The sequence below is a fragment of the Ambystoma mexicanum genome, chromosome 5p (genome assembly GCF_040938575.1).
Source record: "Ambystoma mexicanum isolate Mex_15411 chromosome 5p, UKY_AmexF1_1, whole genome shotgun sequence".
NCBI lineage: Eukaryota > Metazoa > Chordata > Amphibia > Caudata > Ambystomatidae > Ambystoma > Ambystoma mexicanum.
Window position 1 is genome coordinate 841,341,124 of NC_090930.1, and position 22,286 is coordinate 841,363,409.

Consider the following 22,286-nt stretch of genomic DNA (forward strand, 5'->3'; position numbering starts at 1 on the left):
GTGAGCATTACGCTGCAGGAGTGCAGAATAATGCAAAGCATGTTCTGCTGTTTGGGTGTGGTTTAAACAGCCCAGGTAAAGTAGTTCCAGGCCAAGTAGTCCCAGGCCCAGCCATACCCAAAACACTAGACCGCATGGCTTGGTTCTAAAGAACTGAGCTGTGTAATAGGCCTCCATGTTGGAGTAAGGTCCAAAACTGGTATGGCTTTATTCCTGATAATGAGCCTGGCACCAAAGGCACCAGGACAGACTCCATGTATGTTTCTGATGGAGTTTTAAGGCCCTTGGGGCCAGTGTGAAGGGCTTTAGCCCGACTGCTGCTTGGGGGCTGTTATACCTGAGGGGGTCAGGGGCATGGATCGTGACATCTTCCCACCCTTGCAATCCTCTTTGGTTTTGCCGTCTTTCATCTGGTATTAAACTGCCATCTTGGAACCGCGGTTTCCTTGTGTGTGTTGCCTTGTCAGAATGTGCTTTGTGCTACGCCTTTAATCCGTATGGGGAAGTGTGATGGAAGTCAGGTGTGTGTAATGAGTAGTGATTGCCTGACACTGCCCGACTATTGTATTGGGACATGTAAGGTATGCGGCTCGGGTGTTAGTCCATTGTCTCTCACAGTGAGCTGTCCGTGAGAAAGTGTTTGTGTTGGAGAAGAGTGGTTTGGGGGGGTGGGGGTTCAGTGCCAAAGTTCTTGCCGTCCTGTGTCCCACTTCCATTCCCCGAGGACCCCTCACCCAGGTGATCTTCCCACACTGGTCCACCCCCAGGAACTGGATCCAAAAGCGATGGGCGTGTCCTGGCCACCTGGATGACACATACCCGGGGACTAGCGGATAAGACACTTTCAGGTTTCTCACAATCCTCTCCAGTCTCAGGTTTGGTCTTCATTTTTCCCTATATCATGCCTGGTGTCCTCAATTTACCGTCCCAGTGTCAATTATTCTTCAAGAGGATATTTTACATGAAATCTCTGAAACTCTGTAACCACTGAACAGTTAGTCCTAGAGTTATGTGGGTGTGTAGCATGCTTTTCAACATCATGAGTACTATTGTATTTAATCACTATGTTTCCAACTTGACACATTGGGCCTAATTACAAGTTCTCCGGTCCGGAATACGGTGATTCCGTGATAATGGTAATACAGTTTCCGCGTCCGCAAGGTTGCGGAAAGATCGGCCGATTACGGCCTGTCGGTCGCACGCATCACACGGACACGGAAATGGTATCACCATCGCCACGTAAACACCCACGGAAATGGACATACCGGCCCCACAAGCAGTGTAAAAACAGTGTCTGCCTCCGTCCTCATGGACACGGAAGCGGAAATACCATGACCGTGAAAACTGAAAAGAGAGGCGGCCATTATATAAACCACAATCCACTGCCATCTAGAGTCAGCACAGGCTAAATCTCCACACTGAGAAGCTAAAAAGGACCACCAGCATGGCATCCAGGATCCCTGCCCAGAGACAGCGCAAACAGCACTTCAGCAAGGCGGATCTCACTGTATTAGTGGACCACATAGTGCAGCATGCCGAATTGCTGTTTAGCGCTGACCAACGGCGTGCAACACAGCAGCGCAGAAAGGATGTGTGGGCCGAAGCTGCACGCAAGTGCACAGCTGTGGGCATCACTACAAGGAGCGTCAAGGACTGCCACAAGAGGTGGGACGACCTCAGACTGAGGGTGCGAAACCTGATTGCAACACACCGGCAGCGCAGCAATGGCACAGGTGGAGGGCCTCCTTCACCACTGAGGCTGCAGACATGGGAGGAGCCCTGCAGCAGTGCTGAGGCAGGAGTCAGCCCACCTGCAGATGCTGGTAAGTGCACACATTTCAATGCCATATGAGTACTTGTTGAGGCCAGGAGTGCCCCAAAGGACCCATTAACAACCCCCCCCACCCCAGCCAGTGCATGAGTGCCCCAAAGGACCCATTAACAACCCCCGCAGCCAGAGCATGAGTGCCCCAAAGGACCCATTAACAACCCCCCCCAAGCCAGTGCATGAGTGCCCCAAAGGACCCATTAACAACCCCGCGCCCCCAGCCAGTGCATGAGTGCCCCAAAGGACCCATTAACAACCCCCGCCCCCCAGCCAGTGGATGAGTGCCCCAAAGGACCCATTAACACCCCCCCCCTCCCAGCCAGTGCATGAGTGCCACAAAGGACCCAATCATGACCCAGACGATAAGCAACACCCCTACAATACATGGCCGTCAACATTCATATGCGTGTAAATGCAAATGGTCACTGATCAACCTGTCTGATGCATGTGATGCACCCATCAGGTACCACCACACAACTAATAGCATGCCCGCTCTGTCCCCCGAGCCATTTCAAGTGACAGTGACAACAGACAAGTCAATCTGCACTTGTACGTGGGTGACCCAGCACCCCTGCCCAAGAGTAAGACGCTAGCTGCTCAGCAACTCTGCCACCAGCTGCATCTGGTACGGATGTACCAGCCAACACCACCATCTCCTCGCTGCCTGCTGCCACACAGGTGCCACGGCCACCCATCATGCCCACACAACCCACCCCAGAAAACATCTGCACTGCGAAGGAGGCTGCAGGCAGTGACAACAGTGCCCCAGCACTGCAGTCTGATGTAGGGCCACAGGGGAGAGGTGCCCAACCTGGATGACTTGTCATCCTTCCAAGACCTCCAGTTCAGACCACCATCACTACACAGTCCGATGAGGTCACCAACCCCCTCGATGGCTGAGCTAATTGCCTGCATGCAGCGGATGGAGGACCAGCAGGCCACCCTCACCCAGCAAGTAGAAAGGCAGCTGGAGGAGTCGAGGCTGCAGAGGGAGAGTTACAGTGCATTTGTGCGTTGGTTCTCCAGGTCAATTGGATGCTTTGCCACCACCATAGTTACCCTGGCATGCCATGTGCGGGAGGGCAACAACATGTCCGGCATTGCTGAGTCTATGTTGCTTGCCCAGCAGGCATATCTGGGACGTTTGCCAGCTATGCCAGCAGCAGTGCCATCCACAAGCACCTCCCCATCCAGCTCCACCTCTGCCAGCCAACGGAGGCGCTCAAGTCGCCTAACAGGGCAATCAGGCAAGGATGCCCGTGCGCAGAAGTGCACACGCAAATGATGCCATGTGTGTTTGGCAGTGCAGGACACATACATGGACAAGAAGGGTGTAAGGGGGTGGGTACGTTTGCGTGGTGGGGGAGGTCCATTAGGGGCTTAGTAAATTGGGGCCTGGTTGGGGGTGGGTACGTTTTCACAGGTGTACAGCTTCCCTACCCAATGCACCTTCTTCCCTGTTATGTTAAAAATATATCATCATTGAGAAAATCATTCATGAGTGGACATCCATCATTTCATTTGCAGTCCATCAATTTATTAACTGGCATCGTCATATCCATGCAATGCTGTCAATGTGCAGTCTCTCAAAAGTAAATGCGAATTAGTGTATCCTCTGTAGGAGGAGGTGGAGCCATCCCATCCCCATCTTCATCCTCTGCGTCTGGGGGCAGCGGAATGTTCCTGCGCAAGCACAGATTGTGCAGCATGGCACAAACGAGCGTAATTTTACCCGTCTTCACTGGGCTGTAGAGCAGTGATCCGCCAGATCAACTCAAGCAGCGGAACCGGGCCTTCAGTAGTCCAAATGTCATCTCAATCATGCCACGTGTGTGGACGTGTGCCCTGTTGTACATCTCCTCATGCCTGTTCCTTGCCCTCCCTACAGGCGTCATCAGCCATGGCGTAAGTGCATATCCAGCATCACCTACATGGGATGTAGATGTGGGGGACATGTCAGTGTTTATTGTATCAGGTCTTCATCAGATACAGTGCAATCTTGTGTCATTGATCATTCATCCATATGTGCCAAGCAGTGGTTGGACCCGTGGGTGATTACCATTCCTGGGTCATTGTAGTTGACGCTGGCATCTGGACATTGACCAACGAATTGATGTGCATATGTAGTTGCCCCTGAGGGAAATAGTGGTTAGTAAGTATGGCATTGTGCAGTGATGTACACACATGGGGGAGTCAATCAATTGACTGTGATGATGTTGTCGATGCGGGATGTCTCATGTGCAGGCATCTTGTGCATTGGGGGGGCAGTGGTGCATATTGAAGGTGGATGTATTGAGTGGCTCCCGGTGTATGGGCTAGTGGTAGTATCGGTTGTGTGTCTCAGTTTCCTACTGCGGTACACCATCTCGATAGCAAGTGGTACTGTCAGCTCTATATGGGTGCAGTCTACTGCACCTATGCAATTTGGCATGCCTGCAATGGCATAGAAGGCCAAATTGGTGGCAATTACCTGGGCAAGGGCACGGGTAGGGTGATGTGTTCAGACACATGGCACAACAGGGCATCCAGTACCTGCACCAATATTTTGGAGAAACAGGGTTGTGATAGCCCGTGCAGCTCACCAACTGTGTGCTGATAAGTTCCGGTGCCAAGAAAATGCAGTACCGACACCACCTTCAGGAGGGGGGGAGGGTGGCGGTGGTGATGTCAATGTGGCTGCTGATGTTTTCATCTATCATGGTGGTGATGTACATGATTGTTGGATGGTCCAGCCGGTATAATGTGTGGATCTGTCCTGCGGTCAGGTTCCAGGTTGAGGCCCTGATGTGTGGTATTGCAGGCTGCCTGCGGGGTCGTGCCGGCTGAACAATAGGGTTTGGCATGGGTACTGGGTTTGCTAAGTGCCACCTGCACCTCCTCCGCCTCCGCCTCCTCCTCCTCCATTACTGCCATCATGTGCAGTGCTGCCTGTTGGTTCAATAGTCCCAGTCCCAATGCTACTAGAGCTGCTGCCTGCATAGTTCTGTTGGGAGTTGGCCTGGGTGTGGCCCTTTTGTAGGCTCCCAGTGACCTGCTGGGTCCATCTGGGCTCATTTGGTGCACCTGTGGCCCGATTCAGCATCATGTTCATGGTCGCGGCGATACCGCTACCGTGGTCACGGTTTTTGCCCTATTTTTGTGGTGGTGTTTCCATGTCCATGGTACTCCTAATGCTCGCGGTTCTTGTTGCCGGTAACGGGGGGTTTTCCGTGCAGGCGAAGTTTACGGGTGCCTTGACTCCGCGGTGGCGGTTTATAGTGGTGGTATTTCCAGGTCCGTAGGTCATAATTTGGCAATCGCGGAAACGGTGCCAGCAGCGCTAAGTCCGGACCGGAGAACTTGTAATGAGGCCCATTATCTTATTGAGTTCTTGTTATTAGAACTTTCTTTGTGAATTTTTTGAAGTTTGGTTAACATCAAAACTAGTGATCACAAAGTTATGGTTTTACGCTTATGTATCAGTATTTTCAGATTCGTTAGTAATTAACTTTCAATAGCACCTTGAGGTGACTCCCAAATCAACATATAGGTCACTTGTTCAATGTTAAGTTTCTAAAGTATAGTAAAATGGTGAACTTCTAGGTCCCAGGAAATTTGCTGCCTCTCAGGGATCCATTATCCGGTTAGCTTCCCTATCAATCTCTAGCGCCCAGCACGCCCATGGTTGTGGCAGAAGTTCTGGAATCACACGACTTAGGGAAATTCTAGTGCCAGGAAACAATCCTCTGACTACAGATCCTGCACTGAATGGCTAGCCCCTGAGGCTCGGAGGTATAGCACCCAGCACCCTTCATTACCAATTTAAGGGCCATAATACCCAACATCCTACTTTTCTTCTCATCCTCAGAGATACAGGATCCAGCAGGCCTCTTGTCTTACCATCCCGTTATAGAATGCCCAGTTCTTGAATTAGTATTGTCTCCTGCTTTCAGGGAAATAGTGCTCTGCTCCATCTTGCCTCCAAGGATATAGTGCCCAACTTACTAGACAATTTCTCACATACTGCTGCTTGCACTAAGCCTGTCCAGGATGATCAAGCTGTCTCCAAACATAGGTGCTCCACTTACTCTGCACATCCCTGTGTCTCCAGGATATCTGACAAGCTTACAATGCAATTCAGGCACATGGCGCTCATCCCTTTACACCCTAGCTCTTTATGGATCTAGCACTGGGCTTCCGCGGATATAGGACCAATTGTGCTATGCAGTGGAGGGTCCTGCTGAGCCCCCACCTAGCTCAGCCATACTTCCCGATCCTTTCCCCCGAGCTCACCTCCAAACACATCTCCCTCCAGTCTCGCTGCTCTCCTTGTTCAACTTGCTTGTGACGCTTGTGCTCTGCTTTCTCATCCTCTCTCCATCTTGCTTAGCTCACTTGTCACTCTCTAGTTTAGCTCCAGCTTATAGGTGAGGCTATAAAGTACAATTCACAGCCAGCATGTACGCCATTCTCTTTCAACAAATGGACTCCAGCTATCGAGGACGCTGTGCTGCAGATGTCGGGGCATGGGAGGTTCATATGCTCAAACTCAGGATCACATATGGAAAATCCTGTAGCCTCTGAACCAGCAGCACTGGTGCAGCGACCTTAGTAGGGGATCTTCATGGTAGAAGCCTTTGTTGTCTCATGCAACATTACCCAGAAAATCCACTGGCCCTTCCCCCACCCACTTCCAGAGTCAGGTCAGAGGGCAGACATATATGTTGAATGTGTGCTGCAGATGTTGAATGAGCAAACCAAGAAATAGGTGTGTGTGCAGATGCATGAAAAAAGAAAGGAAGAACAAGGTTTCTACTATAACATATGATCCATTTCTCAACTCATGACTAAAACAGCAGCTATGAAATGTATTATAAATGCACTTTGCGGTTTATCTTTTTTTCCCCCCATTTGATTTTTGCGCAGAATTAGAATTGAAACCAAAGAACCAATTATCCGAAATTAAAATTAGAAGTAGAAAGGTAACGTATAAAAGCAAGTTACTGTGCTTTCCCCTTTGTGAATGAAGCAAAATGTGAAACAATCTGAACTAGTCAAGATACTTGTAGAACGGGTATTCACATTATGACATATTATCGAGCTGAAAGAAATTGTGCTTGAAATAATAGACCTTTATTTTTGTTGATGTGCATGGATGTTTATTCAGAATCAAAATATATTATTGGATGTTTATGAGTATTATTAGAATTCACATTTTATGTTCATAAGTTTACTTTTATGACATAAAATGTACTGCCTTTTAAATGTACATTAAAACATGACCAACCAGCCTGCCCAATTCCCTTGGCCCCGCAAAAAAAGAAGGATAAATGTATTCCTCACTTACCCATCTGAGACTTCTTTTATTATTGATGACAATGGCTTTTTCTGTAAAAGAATATACAAGAGCATTAGAGAAGTCAGATGCTTAACTCGGACAGGAATTCAGAAATGTATATTGAATAATAATCCTAGTTGAAATTTTCAAATCATAAATAGCAGTATAGAAAACATGACATCACCAGTTTCTCAGAGTATTAACCACTAATGGATGGTCAAGAAGGGCAATTATGCTACCTCAGGCGACACAAAGTGGAACTACAAACTCATAGCAACGGTTACAAGACGTTACCCTGATAAAGGAGGCATTGCACATCATTAATCCCTGCGCATAGTTTAAGAGATTGAAAGAAGTCGCTAGGGTAGAAATCCAGTGCTTGAACTGGATGGCCTCGTTTTGCCAAGACCAGCAAACACAGAGCTGTCTAAGATTCAACATCTCTCTTTAGACGCCCCTGGAATCTGATGATAAACATGTGTACGTTTCTCAAGCAATCAGCAGGCAGTGGAACCAGAAGGGGCTTGCAAGCAGTAAAAGAGAAAAGGTACAAAGGAGAGAAAGACAATGGTGGTGAGATCCAGGAGATCATGATCCATCGTTGATGTCAGAAGAGACAGCTGGAATAAACTATGTTTGAATTATGCACTTCCAAACTTGCCTATCACCAATGAAGAGAAGCTCAGATCAAAGGGCAAGCCATACAGCAAGAGTTGCCAACTAACGACACGACTGGGGATGCTGAGAATGCATGAAGCTTTTGAAAAAACAAAATGCTGGTAGGCCGTCAGTTTAAAATAGAATTTCTTAAACGGTTAACTTTTCCCCCCCTTTGTAAATCCCAACTAGCTAAAGGTTGCCCAACACAGCATAATCTGAAGTGATTTGGAGAATATAATACTAACCAATTTATTAAATTCTACGGGACTCCAGCTCAACTTTGATCCAAACAGTTGTGGCAAAAACCGCACCAAAAATTCTTGAAAATCTATGGGTAGATGCTGGAGGTGCATTTTTGGGAGATAATCTGCAAAGTCATAATGCTGGACGAAAGCGTGGGAAGAGGCTGGGAACTACTGGGTAACCTTGGAAAACCAATGTGTGGGCGGGCCAATTGTCAATGTCATGTAGAAAATAATTTACTTTGTTAAAGTGTGAAAAGACTTTTGGCCACTTTGGTGGACAGCCACAAACTAGGAGCCAGACAACCTCAAAGGCGTAATCTTTTCCAGGTAAAAGGGCAGATGCTGCTTGACACCAGCACTTGGTGCATGCTTTCTGCTGTGGATGCAGTGAATAGCACTGAAAGGGTGTCATATCACCTGGGGAAAATCTAGAGGTCACTGAAAGCAAAATGTGATCTGTTTGCAGGTGAAGACCAAAGATAGAAACGCCCCAAGAAGTAGTGCGTACAAAAATTACATAGCAGTGCGGAATGACATAAATGAACTGAGTACACATTTGCGCATTTTAAAAGATTGCGTCTTACCGGAGTAGGGGAATATTACAGGGTTTTATTTTTGGGAAACTGACGACTGACTGCTGTGATGAATCCTGTGCAGCCATCACGAAATCCCAGCCTAAAGTCTCCTCCCATGTGGCCAGGGAAAGGCAGCTGCTACCTGATCCTAACCCTGGAGGAGGTCTTAGGAGGGAGGATCACATGGCAGGAGACGGCTGTCAAGGGAAAGTGGTGACTCGGTTAGGTATTCTTCCGAGGATGAGATTTCCCAAATGCTTAATTATCTAATAGGATGTTGTCAGTGTAAGGCTCCCTCTCCCCGAATTACCCAAAGTGCTAAGTATGAAGACCCTTTTAATAAACATGAAAATGGTACACATGGGGTTCAAGAAGTTAATATTACTACTTTCATTACTTATGATTCTACCTTATGTTTAAATCTCAGATCAAGGGAAAAACATCAACTCCTTTAAAACCCTCGCTCAAGTGTAAATCCTCTATATCAACTAAACAGATTGGATTCATTCATGAAAGAACAAACAAGAACATTATGGACTCAGTACTGAGACGAGAAAGAGGGGTTCAGAGTTAGTAAAACACTGTTGTGAGTGGTCTAGCTATTGTAATGACCAACCACAGAGAAGCAGAAGCTAAAGTTGCCATTGTGGCGGCAATAGGACGCTGTGCAGAAAACGTGCCAGAGCTCGGGACTTCTGGGCTATGCAGAGGACGCGCAGCGGGAAGAGTTATTAAAGCCATCCCGTGAGAGAGAGAAGCTCTCTACACGCTGTTAACTACTACAGTATTGGATTTTCCCTGGAGAGTACACAGAGCTGTGAAAGCTCCACTGAAGGTCTGCGCGAGAGGCAGCAGACCGACAGGAGCTGTCCGACACAGAGGAGGCTCCAAAAAACAAAGCAGCACTACCCGCAAGTCAGGAGGAGACACAAGGGCATAACAGTAAGTTGTCCTACCGATAAATTGGCCTGAAGCAGGTGACCCCAGGGCACTAGTTTATTTATTTTGATTTGTATAGTGCTCATCTGCCCAGGGGCATTGCGGCGCTGAAGGCAATCTTAACTTGTTACAGGCATACGTGGTATATCTATAGAAAACAATGCAGAACATGTTAGCATATATACATACAATTGTGCTTATATACATACAGTTGTGAAAATACAGTAGGATAGGCAAAGTGGGGTGGAGTTAAACAACGTGGTTTTGAGTAGTCTGCGGAAGATATGGTATGAGTTTTCGTTCCTAAGCGCAGTGGGGCGTGCGTTCCAATTTTTGGGTGCTAGGTGTTGAAAGCTCGACCCCTGGCTTTGCTTCTTTTAAATGTGGGTACGTAGGTCTGATTGGTCATGTGTGACCTAGTGGGTCTAGTGGATGTGTGAAGGGTGATTCTTTTGGAAAGATAGGGCGGAGCCTTTGCAGAAAGGCATCTGTGGGTGATGACCATAGATTAGAATAGTATCTGTTCTTTTATTGGTAACCAGTGGGCTTCTTTTCCGGCTTGGGATATGTGCTCCCTTTTGGGGATGCTTAGGGCTGCTCTAAAGGCATTGTTTTGTGTGACTTGCATTTTTTTAAAGTTTTGTACAGATGTGCCCAAGAAGAGGGCATTGCAATAGTCCAATTTGGTACCTACTGTGGCTCTTGCTACGGCCAGGCAGGTTTTAGTGGATAGGAAGGGTTTAACAGCGTTAATTATCTTAGTGGTGAGTGCGGCAGAGGAAGCTATGGCATTGACTTGCCGTGTCATGGAGAGAGTGGAGTCAAGGTATACTCCTAGCATTTTTACTGCAGTGGAGACTGTGATGGTGGCGTTATCTATGTTAAAGGATTTGTACTGCGGTGGGAGTTTGTTTAGTGTTTCTTTGGTGCCAACTAGTAGGATCTCTGTTTTGTCCCCGTTTAGGCAGAGGCCGTTGGCTGCCATCCAGGTTTGGATGGCTGTATAGATCTTGGTTAATGCCGCTGCGTCTTGTTCATAGACCTCTGTGAGAGGGAGCAGGACTTGCGTGTCGTCAGCATAATTGGTGTATGCTATGTGACGACGGTCCAAGTCATTGAACAGTGGGAGGGTGAAGCGGTTGTATAGGGTGGGTGCAGTGCAGGACCCTTGTGGGACGCCACAGTGGATAGTGGTGGGGGTAGCGCTCGCAGAGTCTGAAAAGACTTTCATAAGTCGACCCTCTAGGAATGATTTGACCCAGGAGATGGCTTGTGGCGAGAAGTGGGCTTCATTTTTGAGTTGTGTGCCTAAAATATCGTGATTGACCAGGTCAAAGGCGGCAGATAGGTCTAGCAGGAGTGCAGGTTTGCCTATGTCCATGATGTCATTTAGTTGGATTTTGAGATCTAGTAGGGCCGATTCGGTCCCATGTCCCGGGCAGAAACCCAATTGCCTTTTTCCTAAAATGCGGTTTTCTTCCAGGTATTGCTGTATTTGTGTGTAGGCAACTTTGTTGAGGATCTTGAGCAGGAAGGGAACAGTTGTGATGGGTCTATAGTTGTTGGCGCTTTCGGGATCTAGAGTGGGTTTTTTGAGAAGAGGGCGCACCCAAGCTTCTTTTAGGCTGGTTGGGACTGAGTTTGTGTTCAAGGATGCATTGATGAAAGTTTTAAGAAATGGTGCTAGTGTTTCTACGCAGTCTTTAACTAGTTTGGTGGGGCAGGCGTCGCCTTTACAGTTAGAAGGTTTGATTCTGTTAACGATATTTATTACCTCTTTTTCTGAGACTTCTCTGAATTTGAATGGAATAAAGAGATTTGTCTTTATGTTCTCAGTCACAGTTTCCATATGGGATGCTGATAGGATGTGCTGAGTGAGATTTTTGTGATGGTCTAGTATTTTAGCTTGGAGGAGTTCAATTTTGTTTATGAGGGCGGACTGTATGGTGTTACACCATGCTTGGACCTTAACAACCTCTTGACACTTAGTAGCCGGTGTGGATAGTTCCCTGAAGATGGCGAAAAGCTCTTTGGATTCTGAGGTGGCGCTGGAGATTCTTTCATTGTAGGACGCGGATTTGGCTGCTACGATACTTTTTTTGTATTGGGTGGCCAGTGATTTGTAGGAGGATAGCGAGGATGTGTTGGGTGCACTTTGCCATAAGTTTAGGGCTTTGCGTTTTTTTGGTTCGTAGTTCTTTTAGTTCTGCTGAGAACCAGGTATTGGAGTGTCTGGTATTTTTTGATTTTTTCTTTTGTAGAGGTGCGATGATATCTATGGCAGTGCTAATGGTGGATTTGTAGATATCCGCCAGTGCAGCTGGGTCAGATGTGGCAGGGAGGTTAGTAGTGAGGGTGTCTAGGTAGGGTGAGATATTTTCTTTGGTGATGCTCTTGGCGCTTCTGGCTAGGGCTGGAGGTGCTGGCTTGAGTTTTTTTTTACAGAGTTGTTAGGTGCAGATGAGGAAATGAATGAGAAAGTGGTCGGACCAGGGGGTAGGTGTGATGGAGCTGATGTCAATGCCACAGTTGTGGTCAGCTATCCAATCAAGAGTATGTCCTTTGTTGTGGGTAGGAACGAGTACTTTTTGTTCAAAGCCCATTTCTCGGAGAGCTTGTGCTAGTGTAGTGGAGGGTCTATTTTTCTGGTCGTGGAGTCCCAGGTTAAGGTCTCCTAGAAGAATAATTTTGGTCGTTGTTTTAAGGTTTTCACCTAGTAGATGTGAGCGGTTGTCCTGAAAGTCCAGTATTGGGCCTGATGGGCGGTATACTAGATTGAGGGTGATGGTGGTATTGGGAGAGAGTGCGATCTTGGCAGATAAAGAGTCTACATTCTCCCCTAATTTTGAGGAAAGTTGTCTTATTTCTAGGTGATCTTTGACTATGAGGGCTATACCCTCACCTGTGGACAGTGTTATGTCCTGTCTAAGGATGGAGTATCCTGATGGGATGGCTAGGGAGATGTGTAGCCAGGTTTCGGTGATGGCGAGAATGTCAAGGTCAAGGTTGGTAAGAAGGTCATGAATTTCAGTAGCGTGGGCAGGGAGGGATCTGGCATTAATTAATGCACATTGTAAATCGGGGCGTGGCAGTGGGGGTGGGGTGGTATTCTGCCCTTTGGCTGCTTCTTGGTAGATGCCAGTTTGTGGTGTTCTGAGGTTGGTTTGTTTTCAGTTTTGGCTAGTTGGGCTTGTGGTGAGGATCTGGAGCGGAGGCCTAATATTTGATTTCTAGGGTTAGTAGCTCTAGGGCGCGTCGAGGGTGTGCTGGGTTTGTGATCAGTGGGTTTGGTGAAGAAGGATGGAAGGAAGGGTGTAGGGGGGATGAGTGCGGAGGGTGGGGGTGTGATGTTAGGCATGATGGGTGGGCGCAGGGCAGCGATCAGCTATCAATCAATATTGGCTAGGTAAAGGCAACACAATGGCTAAGTCTGGCAACGCAGTGGCTAAGTCTGGCAACACAATGGATAGGTATAGGCTAGATAATAGCTAGGTAGAAGCAGCCGGGCTACCCATGCAATTATCAAACATGCTCACTGCGAGAGTGATAAGCATGTGCAGGGCATAGTGGCGTGCTTACAGTAACAGGTGCTATGTAGCAGGCAAAAGTCTGAATAGTTAGATGCTAGGGCCATGAATACAAAGTCAGGGGCTGAGCAGAGATCTGAAGAGTGTTACCTTGGTATTGGCTAGCGTGGGTTGGTGTAGCTCAAGCAGGGGTTCTGGCAAGCGGCATGACGGCTGGTGACAGGCTGAGGACAGGTGCTGGCCTTGTCTCCTCGGGCCTTGCTGACGTGAGCCGGCTTCACCTGCTGGCTCACGTGATAGGCTGCAGAAGATGGCCTGGGAGTGGCACACCTACTGCTTCTCTTTCCCGCAGAGGTCGTGCAGCTCCAGTAAACATCATTCCCCAGAGTGCGCGCCTTACTCATAGAATGGCTAGACTGTTCTATACGCAGTGCAAGCTCTTCGATATGTTTCCTGGTAGGTGGCAGCGACAGGGAATTCACCGCTAAAGGCCATGTGTTCTGACCACGTGACTCAGCCGCACATGCTTCGTTGTACGGCGGCATGAACAACGCGCTTCTAATGATTTGTTTTGGCTTACTGAGAAGCCCTGGCTCGTTGAGCCTTCCTGCATTTACAGCGCTCCGGACGTACTTCTTACCCACCATTTGGATTGTCTCTGCTGGATTCCTACCTCCTGCTGCCTCTTCAAGCAGGACGTCTATAGCATCGTTCATTATCCCGGCGGGGACCTAATTGCTGCCGCGGGTGTCTACAACACTTTCTCTTGACCCAATCTTCAAGCGAGAATTACCAAGTAAGCGTTCCAAAGCTCTTCCTAACCGCTGCTCCGGTTATCCATTACATTTGGAGCTCCATCCATTCTGCTTACCTAATCTGCCATTCTTAAGTCTGGAATCTGCTCCAGGTTTTTTTTACACACAGTATTTTGGGTTATACCTGCATCATTTAAGTTTAGGACTTTATTGTTCAATTACCCAAGGGCATTGGAACTTTCTTTTACACCTTATTTCCCAAGAAGGAACTGGGTTTTGTTTTCTTCCGAACATTGTCATATTGGATACCGTTAGTGCACCGAAAATTTGGGACCCTATCCAGGTGTGCACCAACCCAGCACTAGCACGACCCTCGTGCCATTCGGGATTAGCTTCCACACTAACCTAGCCATTCCTAGACGTTTTTCCATTGGATTATCTGGTGTTCTTCATGGAAGCTTTTGGTCCTTCGCCAACAGGTTAGTGTGGGACCAGAAGGGGTATCTTAGATTATTACATCCCAGAACGCATACTTCTAGTTCTCTTTATTTCCTACAGATTGGTGGTTGTTCGTGTTTCTCGCCCTTTACATTGATCACTCACTCTATCTGTTTAATCAATGTCAGACAGAGAGTTTTATCAATTGGTAGGTCTAATAGTGATCTACTAGCCTTCCTTGTGGTACTCCATCAGCGGTCGGACACAGGATATAACAGGCTGGACTCATCTCACCACGTATCATTTGTTAAGGTCTGACCTGACCTCTTGTATCTTTTGCAAGTACAGGTGGGGGTTTACCTATCCAGGACTCTGTTCATGACAACTAGTAAATAATTATTTTGAATACTGAACAATTTGGGCAAAAATCTCCCAATGAGGGATTTCAAATAGGGGAACACTGTAACCCACATTGCCAAATCCAGAGAAGATTAATAGTGATACCAAAGCAATTTGGATATAATACTCACAAAAAGAAAGTTGCAAATCACATTGCTAGCAGCCAAAAGGTTGCACATATAGAAATCAAAGTGTGCAGGAGCAAAGCCCTCCTTGTAAAAGGAATAAAGGGGGAGAGCATTGCAACCTGTATTGCCTACTGCAAAAAAAAAACAACAAGAGAGCCATTACCCTTTTGTGAAATATCCTTTTGGAAGAAAATGTAAGCCAATTGTGATAGAAGTCCAAAGACTGACCAGAGAAGCAGTTGTTGGTTCAAATCTCCCCATTGATGATTCTAGTGTGGAGAGTTTGGAACAAGTCTTACCACAAAGTGCAAATTGTATCAGTAGGAGTGTTATCCTTGCAGGCGAGTGAATCAGGAAAGGGACAAATTGTAGTTAGTCCTGGCAGGTGAGTATACCAGGAAGAAGATGATTTCAAGTACTGTGATTGTGGTAAAAGGTTCTAGTGGAAAATAAGTGTCAAATCCATCATCTTGTTTTTGATTAACTGTTCCATAACCAAAAGTGATTGTTGAACCAACCTGTCTAAAGTGTTACTTAATAAGTAGAAATATGATATGCTAACAAGTGAATGGGCTTTGGAGAAAAGAACATTTGCATTTGATTTCTGAATTTATGTTTGGAGAAAAAGACTTTTGGTTTACCAAACAGGAGGTTGTGGAAACGTTAACAATTGCTTTCAAGTGGGAGCAAATCTTTGGAAGCAAGATGGTCACTTTGCCTAGTGAAAGGCTATATTGAATGGAAAAAACTTTATATCCTACATTGAGTGGAACTTTCATTGAACAGAACTTTCTTACCAAACTTTGTTCCAAAAAATCCCAAATTGATCCAGGGGAGGAGAATCCAACCATGGTCACAAGGATTCATGTTTATACATTTTTGAGTTTGAATTTATATGTTGTTTTGTGGAGTTTCAAACAGCCAAACAATGCCTGTATACATTTCTTGTTTATATTAGTGTGAGAGTCAGATATTTTTTGGACATCAGGTCATTTTTCTTTAGCCTTTGTTTGTTGAACAGGGACCTCCTTATTATCCTATTGCGTCTTTCATTGAAGAGAGGAACATAAAAGGGCCAAGAGCATTACCTGCAAGTGACGGGTCACCCGTGTTGAGAGGGCCAGCCCAAGCAAGGCCACGCACAGTGGAAGCCTAAGCTGCAGCGCAGAGCCAATCAATCCTGTAGGCAGGACCATGTGGAATACGTGGCAGGTGGAGAGATCATGGAGCCCGTGGAATCTTGCCGATTGCACGAGGGATGAGAGCCCCAGACAACCAGGTCTCGAGCAGAGAGACCAAACCGCCGCGCACATGGCACACTGGCATAGAGGAACCTCAAAGCCCGGATGGAGAATCAGTGAGAGGGAGCCAACGACCAGCGTAGCATGGCCCTGCAGCTACCAGAGCAGCCACCTCCCCTGACAAAGAATGCTGTGGAAATGCAGTTACGCAGCTAACGCTGAGGAGTGGGGGGAGTGTGGTAGAGCTCCAAAGTACTCTAAGAGGGGGTAAGAACAAGATGGGACAGGCTAAAAAGCTAGAGGACCTGTGTGGGGCTACCAAATACATGAGACAAGAGGGAGTGGTGAACCTGAAACCAAGCCCATGCAAGGGGGTATCATGGGCCTGAGAAAAATAGAAACGCCTGCGTGGGGTGAACCTGAAACCGAGAACCCGCAAGGGGACAAGAGCCACCGGAGTATCCAAACGCTTGAAGGACCAGAGAGCCCAGTCTGGGCCGAGAACCCAAGCCACTCAGAGAAGATGGGAAACCACATTAAATAAAAACTCCCAGGAAAGCCAGAATATCTATGCTGGACCAATAAAGGCAAGTGCTTAAAAAAAAAACTCAAACACCCTGAAGGGGTGTGCAAGGGACACTGGTTATAAAATTGAATAAATTACAGCTGCCACGGTCACATTTAAAGAAGGAACAAGACCTTGGAGTGCACATTTATATAGGAGGGTGGAGAATTATGGGAAGTCAATCACTAGAAATGTCAAGTTATTCCATAGATAGATGACATTACAAGTTAGCATGAACCTAGAAAAAGAAGAAACAGAGGAATTAGACAACAGTTATGGATGCAATCGAGAGACAAGAGCCAGAAGAAGAGAAAAGGTGCAGACGTCAACACTCAGACACAGCCTGCCAACCACTTTTTACCTTAAACACAAATATGCAGGAGAAGCGCCTCAGGCAGTGAATTTTGGATATACAACACAAATGGATCAAAACGTGGGGAATCTGGCAGCCGCCCAGACAGGACCGTATGATTCCATATGGTAGTCAGGCCCCTTATGCTTTCGGCCAGCTGAGGGGCGGGACACTTGGAAATTATTGAAACGTCATTGGTAGGACATACGGAGGAGATGGGATGAAAAGTACACAAACAATCCCTTTCCAGGATACCCCTTTTTGGGTCTTCTTTGCAAGGGGTTTTTCCGTCAGGATTGAAAAGCTTGTTGTAGCATCCCTGTTGATAGCGGGGTGAAATATTGGGCCTACTGCTCCGGATGTCAGTCTGCTTTTTCCATTACCCCTTCGAAGGTGATAAAAAAAGGCAGAAGGTTCTTTTCCAGCCCCCAGTTTTTGGAGAAGGCTGGGGTTAATGCTGGCAGTTCTCTCCACTGAACAATCATGTACCGTAGTGCATTGTAGGCTTCTTGATGTTGCCCCCGTTTCCCTGCTGTCCCTTTCCAGTCTCAGTTTGTCTGCTGCTGCCCCGCACCCCTGCTCCATTATGGTCCAAAATGAGTTGCGTTGGTGGGAGTTTGCTGCTTCATTTAGCTTGAGAAAAGGGAAACCCCAGTCCATTCCTATTTTTGTACTGAATCCAATCTGCTTGCTTCGACCAGGTTTTCTCGTTTGGGCTCAGGCACATTGTAGTAGTTCAATTCTTTCTTCACTTTGTATTGCTTCCCTGGATCTGTGATTCTGGCGTCCAGGCTTATGATGGCTTAGGTGCTTGCTGGACTTCGTGTTCTCTGAAAAAGAAGATTGAGACCTGGCCAGAAGAGAGGTTTGGACAGGGGCAGTGGTATAAGTAGCATTGCATTTAGATGGACAGCATTTTGGGAAGGGAACCCTTGAGATTTGAAACGTAAGGACGGAGTGTCATGGTTCACCTCTGTTGCTTAGAACTTGTGGAAGGGTACCCAGAGTATTGGTTAAGACTATATCGCCTTGGATCCAAGAAAGGTAATTTTGAGACTTTTTGTGGAACTGTTTTACATTTGGGGAAAGGAGCTGAAAGGAAGCTGTGAGCTAGAACAAGCTCAGAACTTGTGTGAACATGGTTTTCTTTTGGTTGCTGAGATCCCTACACATTGTACAGATTTAGTTGTGAGGGTAAGTGCAGGTTTTGAACACAGACCGATTAAGTTTAACTCTGACTCATCAGACTTTCCTTAGTTTCATTTAAGTAGGGAATCCCACCTTACCACAGGGCAGGCTAGGCATTTTTCAATCCTGACCTTTAAGTTAATAAAGTGGTTTATTTTAATTCTGAATCTGTGGTCTGTGTTTTACTTCATGATGCCTTCACTGACGTCACAAGGTGCCGAATAACATTTACAACTCAAAGGGGTCTTATTTCTAGGGACCATTGGCCACATGGACACCCAGACCTGGTGTCTACATACTCCCCTTTGAAGACCTTGTCCCAACAATGAACATAAAGGCGTCAATTGACAAGGATGGCAGGACTATTGTGCTTGCTTCATCCACATCCATCCCCCTTCTGTATCAATGGCAGTTCTAACTGGGCCCACGCGCTTGCAAGGGGGAGCAGGGTGTAGCCGGAAATGCACAAGGTGCCGAATACCATGTACAATTCAAAGGTGTCTTGCTTTTAGGGACCATTTGCTACATGGACACCCAGACCCTCTGTCTCCATACTCCTTTTTTAAGACCCGCCCACGTAATCAACATTTGTATCAGATCATTCACGGGGTCCTGGGCTCTTCCACTCTCTTCATCCTTATAAACCCACGCCCTTATCAAGGGCAGTTCTCACATGAGAGCAGGCGTTAGCAAATGTTGGTTGTAGGTGTGGTCAAATTTGATGTCATAAAACCCTCACCGCCATCAATATTTAAACATACCCAAATATGGCTATGTAATGATACTACATCAGACCACCCCCCCCCCAAAAAAGGACCAACAAAATTTAGGGGCAGTCAGTCCACAAGAAAAATTCACATACTATCCTACTTTTCTAAGTGTTTATAAACTACTTCAAACTTAAAGAAAACATCTCTGCGATATCATCATTGCAGAGCTTGTTATTTCGTTGCTGAATCCCCTCGTCAATTTTTCAGATTTCAGGTAATTGAACTCTTGGTTATTATAGTGTACTCATTTTCAGCTTGCTACTTTTATAGTTCTTTTTACTCAATTTCCATCAGATTTTTATTTTCATGCATCTCAATGACTTTACCATTATCAACCTTTCTATGTATTATCTCTAGAAGGACCACATCCGATGACAATGTATTTTTGGAAAATCTTATGTATTGTCATCCCGCTTTTCTTTCGGTGGCTCAAAGGATGACCAATGTACCAGTAATACGTTTCTTCATGCAACAGACCATTGACTTAAAAATACTATGTTTGCCTGGCTGGTCAAACCAGGTTAAAGGGCAGTTACCAAACTGTAAAGCACTTTGTCTTTGCAAGTTTTTTTTTCGGTTGAATTAATAACTGTCATACTTTATTAATTGTTATATTATCTTTTTAAACCATTCTAGATCTTCTTCCGGACTATCAAACAATGCCATCATGTATTATTTTGGGGTGCCCTAATATCAGCCATTTCAAAACTCTGGGCAAAGTTATGCATATTTTCCCAAAGCATATGTTGTCGCTAAGAACAAGCTTGTTCAATTGTGGATTTCCAGTACCAGAGATTGACAGCAGAGCCCTGGATGTCTGAGATGTGAGGGGCAAATCAATTCCACGTCTGCAGCATGCACTTCTCAGAAGATATGTACGAACCCTCAAAGTTCGCTAAAAAACATCGCCCCAGAATCCATCGCAAATGATTTCCCAGTGCTGTTCCAACTGTATTTCTGCACACACTGAGCCAGTTGTGTAGTGAACATGAATGATTAATGTATGTTCATATGTACAAATTTGTGTGTATGTATATATCGACTCTTATTGCCTTTAGTGTGGTGCACAATGCCTGCTAAAAGCTGGTGCTTTGTTTTGGGTTAAAGGCTAACCTTTGCAATGTCAAAAAAAGTTTTGCTTGTTGCCACTGTAAACTTGAACAAAAACAGCTTTCTTAGCAAAACCAAACTTACAAAGCATTCAATCCAACTATTGCAGTGCAAAAAACTTTATTGTGTTAAAAACAAATCATCATCAACATGTTGACCAGCATGGACTTAAAATAATTGCCATTAAAAGTCAGACACTCATCTGTCTGCGCCACATGATCCACCCCTGTGCAGGGACTTCCTCAGGCGAAGTGAATCAATTTGTTTAGCATGAACCTTCTTCTATTTATACTCTTTTTTAGGAACTCATGTGATCAAAGTCATGTGACTTGCTCTGGAGGTAATCCTCTAACTAGCTGAAATGCTAGCAGCCATTGTGGACCGTATATAATTACACTAAAAGAATGCAAAAAAATATGAAAGTAGATGAATTACATGGAATCTTTTCTTCTCCAAATATTCTATGTATGTATTAACATACTGTTGCAGGACATGTAAAGTACAAGAAATGAAAACCAACATTACAAAAGAGCATATTTTTGGTGTCTATAATTTTTGCATTACATTTTTACAGGATGACAGTATAGTGCCAACTCTTACGCAAATTCCTGTGACACCAATGAAGTTCAACAGGTTAATTTCAAAATCAATTATTGTTAAAATGTTATATTAACTTACAATGGTCAACTATCTTTTTTTTTTTTAAATACATGCTTTTTAATTTTTTACTAAACGTTTCTTCATCTAACGTACCTTTTCTGTGTTCTATGGTTAACTTATGGTTGAAATTCAACAATCATACGTTACTTCTTGAAGATGTAATCTTTGTGATCAAAGAAGTTAACATTAAATTGTCTAAACTAGTATCCAATTTGTATTGTATTTTATTATGTACAAGGAGTCTACTACTCAAGTAGTCAAAATGGAAGAGACACATGGACCACAGGTATACAAATAATACTGACAGTCATCATTTGTCATCTATTGTACATTTGATGTACCTTTGACTGTGTGTGAAATGTTTTTCATACTGAAATTGTGGTCTTGTTGTAATTGTATTTATGCTTCGTGAAATGGAAGAGAATTATGGTTGTTTACAACTTTTTGTGAATGCTCTGTTACAGTTGGGTGATGAAATCGGCAACTCAAGATTGACTGTATCAAACCACACTCTCAAAGTGGTTGTTTAGAAATTATTTAATTGCTATTTGATTGTAAGCTTGACATTCATATGTTCCATAACTGTAAAAGAAACAATGTTTCTTTAATTTACTAGAGGCCCGGGAAGAGGAAGAGCAGGAAGACTCTGAGCACACTAACAAATGATGTAGCTTGCCAAACCGATGTCAAATAGGGAGTAACTCATTTTTGAGTTTGGGAATGCTCATCACAAGGTTCAGAAGCAGGATGCCAATGCTCAGTAGCCGGAATTTGAACTGAATATCACCAGCTACCATGGAAAGTAACGATGGATCATTGTTAGAGCATATAACGTCCACAAGGACTGAGACAACACAGAAGATGATTCCTCATTACTAGCAGATACTCACACAATCCACGCCCTCAAAACAATTTCAATCAAAGAAAGACATAATATTCCCTGTTTCCCGAATGCATTCAGAAAATCCAGAAAATATCAGATTGAAATCACTGAAGCATTTTCGGAATTGATCGACGACTATGCTCATGACCCAGTCTTCACTATTCCTAGTGCAGAGGACTTATCCACTACCAGTATCGAAAAACCACTGCACTGCAGGAATGATGGACTATTAAGGGAGTCAAGATAGCTTGAATTTGACAGCTGCCTGCTACAGATTATAGATATACAAATGGTTAAATGTGACTTTAGGGTATGTAGAAGGATTAATGGAGAGCCATTGGGGAACTTTACTCGAGGAGTCAAAGGCACCTACCTGAAGTCAAGGGTAGCTGTGTCCACCAACATAACACATTTCTGTAGTCCACGCAACCTATTCTTGGAAAAGTGCCTGCTGGAAATGTACTTTTCTTCTCTCTTGTTCAGTGGATCAATGTTCAGTAAGATTTCAAGTCTCTGTAAATGTGTAGGACTTGAGTTCCTTGCTAAAACTGCATATACAAATATCAGAGAAACTTCTTGTTCCCTGCTATTAGTCAAGCCTGGAATCTCGAACAGGTATGCATATTCAATGCTCTTGCAGGCAAAAGGGTTAGACTTGCTGGTGATGGACAGTGTGACAGTCCTGATTTTTCAGCCAAATACTGCA

The 22,286-nt window shown here is 45.4% G+C and overlaps 1 protein-coding gene across 4 annotated transcripts in view; it reads right to left on the reverse strand.

Moving 5' to 3' along the window:
* ELMO1 (engulfment and cell motility 1) overlaps positions 1–22,286 on the reverse strand; it is a 2,216,232-nt gene that overhangs the window by 1,619,478 nt on the left and 574,468 nt on the right. For all 4 annotated transcript variants that reach the window (XM_069613266.1, XM_069613267.1, XM_069613265.1 and 1 more), the window contains exon 4: positions 7,155–7,195. In XM_069613266.1, coding sequence (XP_069469367.1) covers positions 7,155–7,195 — 41 coding nt within the window. The remainder of the gene's footprint in view (positions 1–7,154; positions 7,196–22,286) is intronic.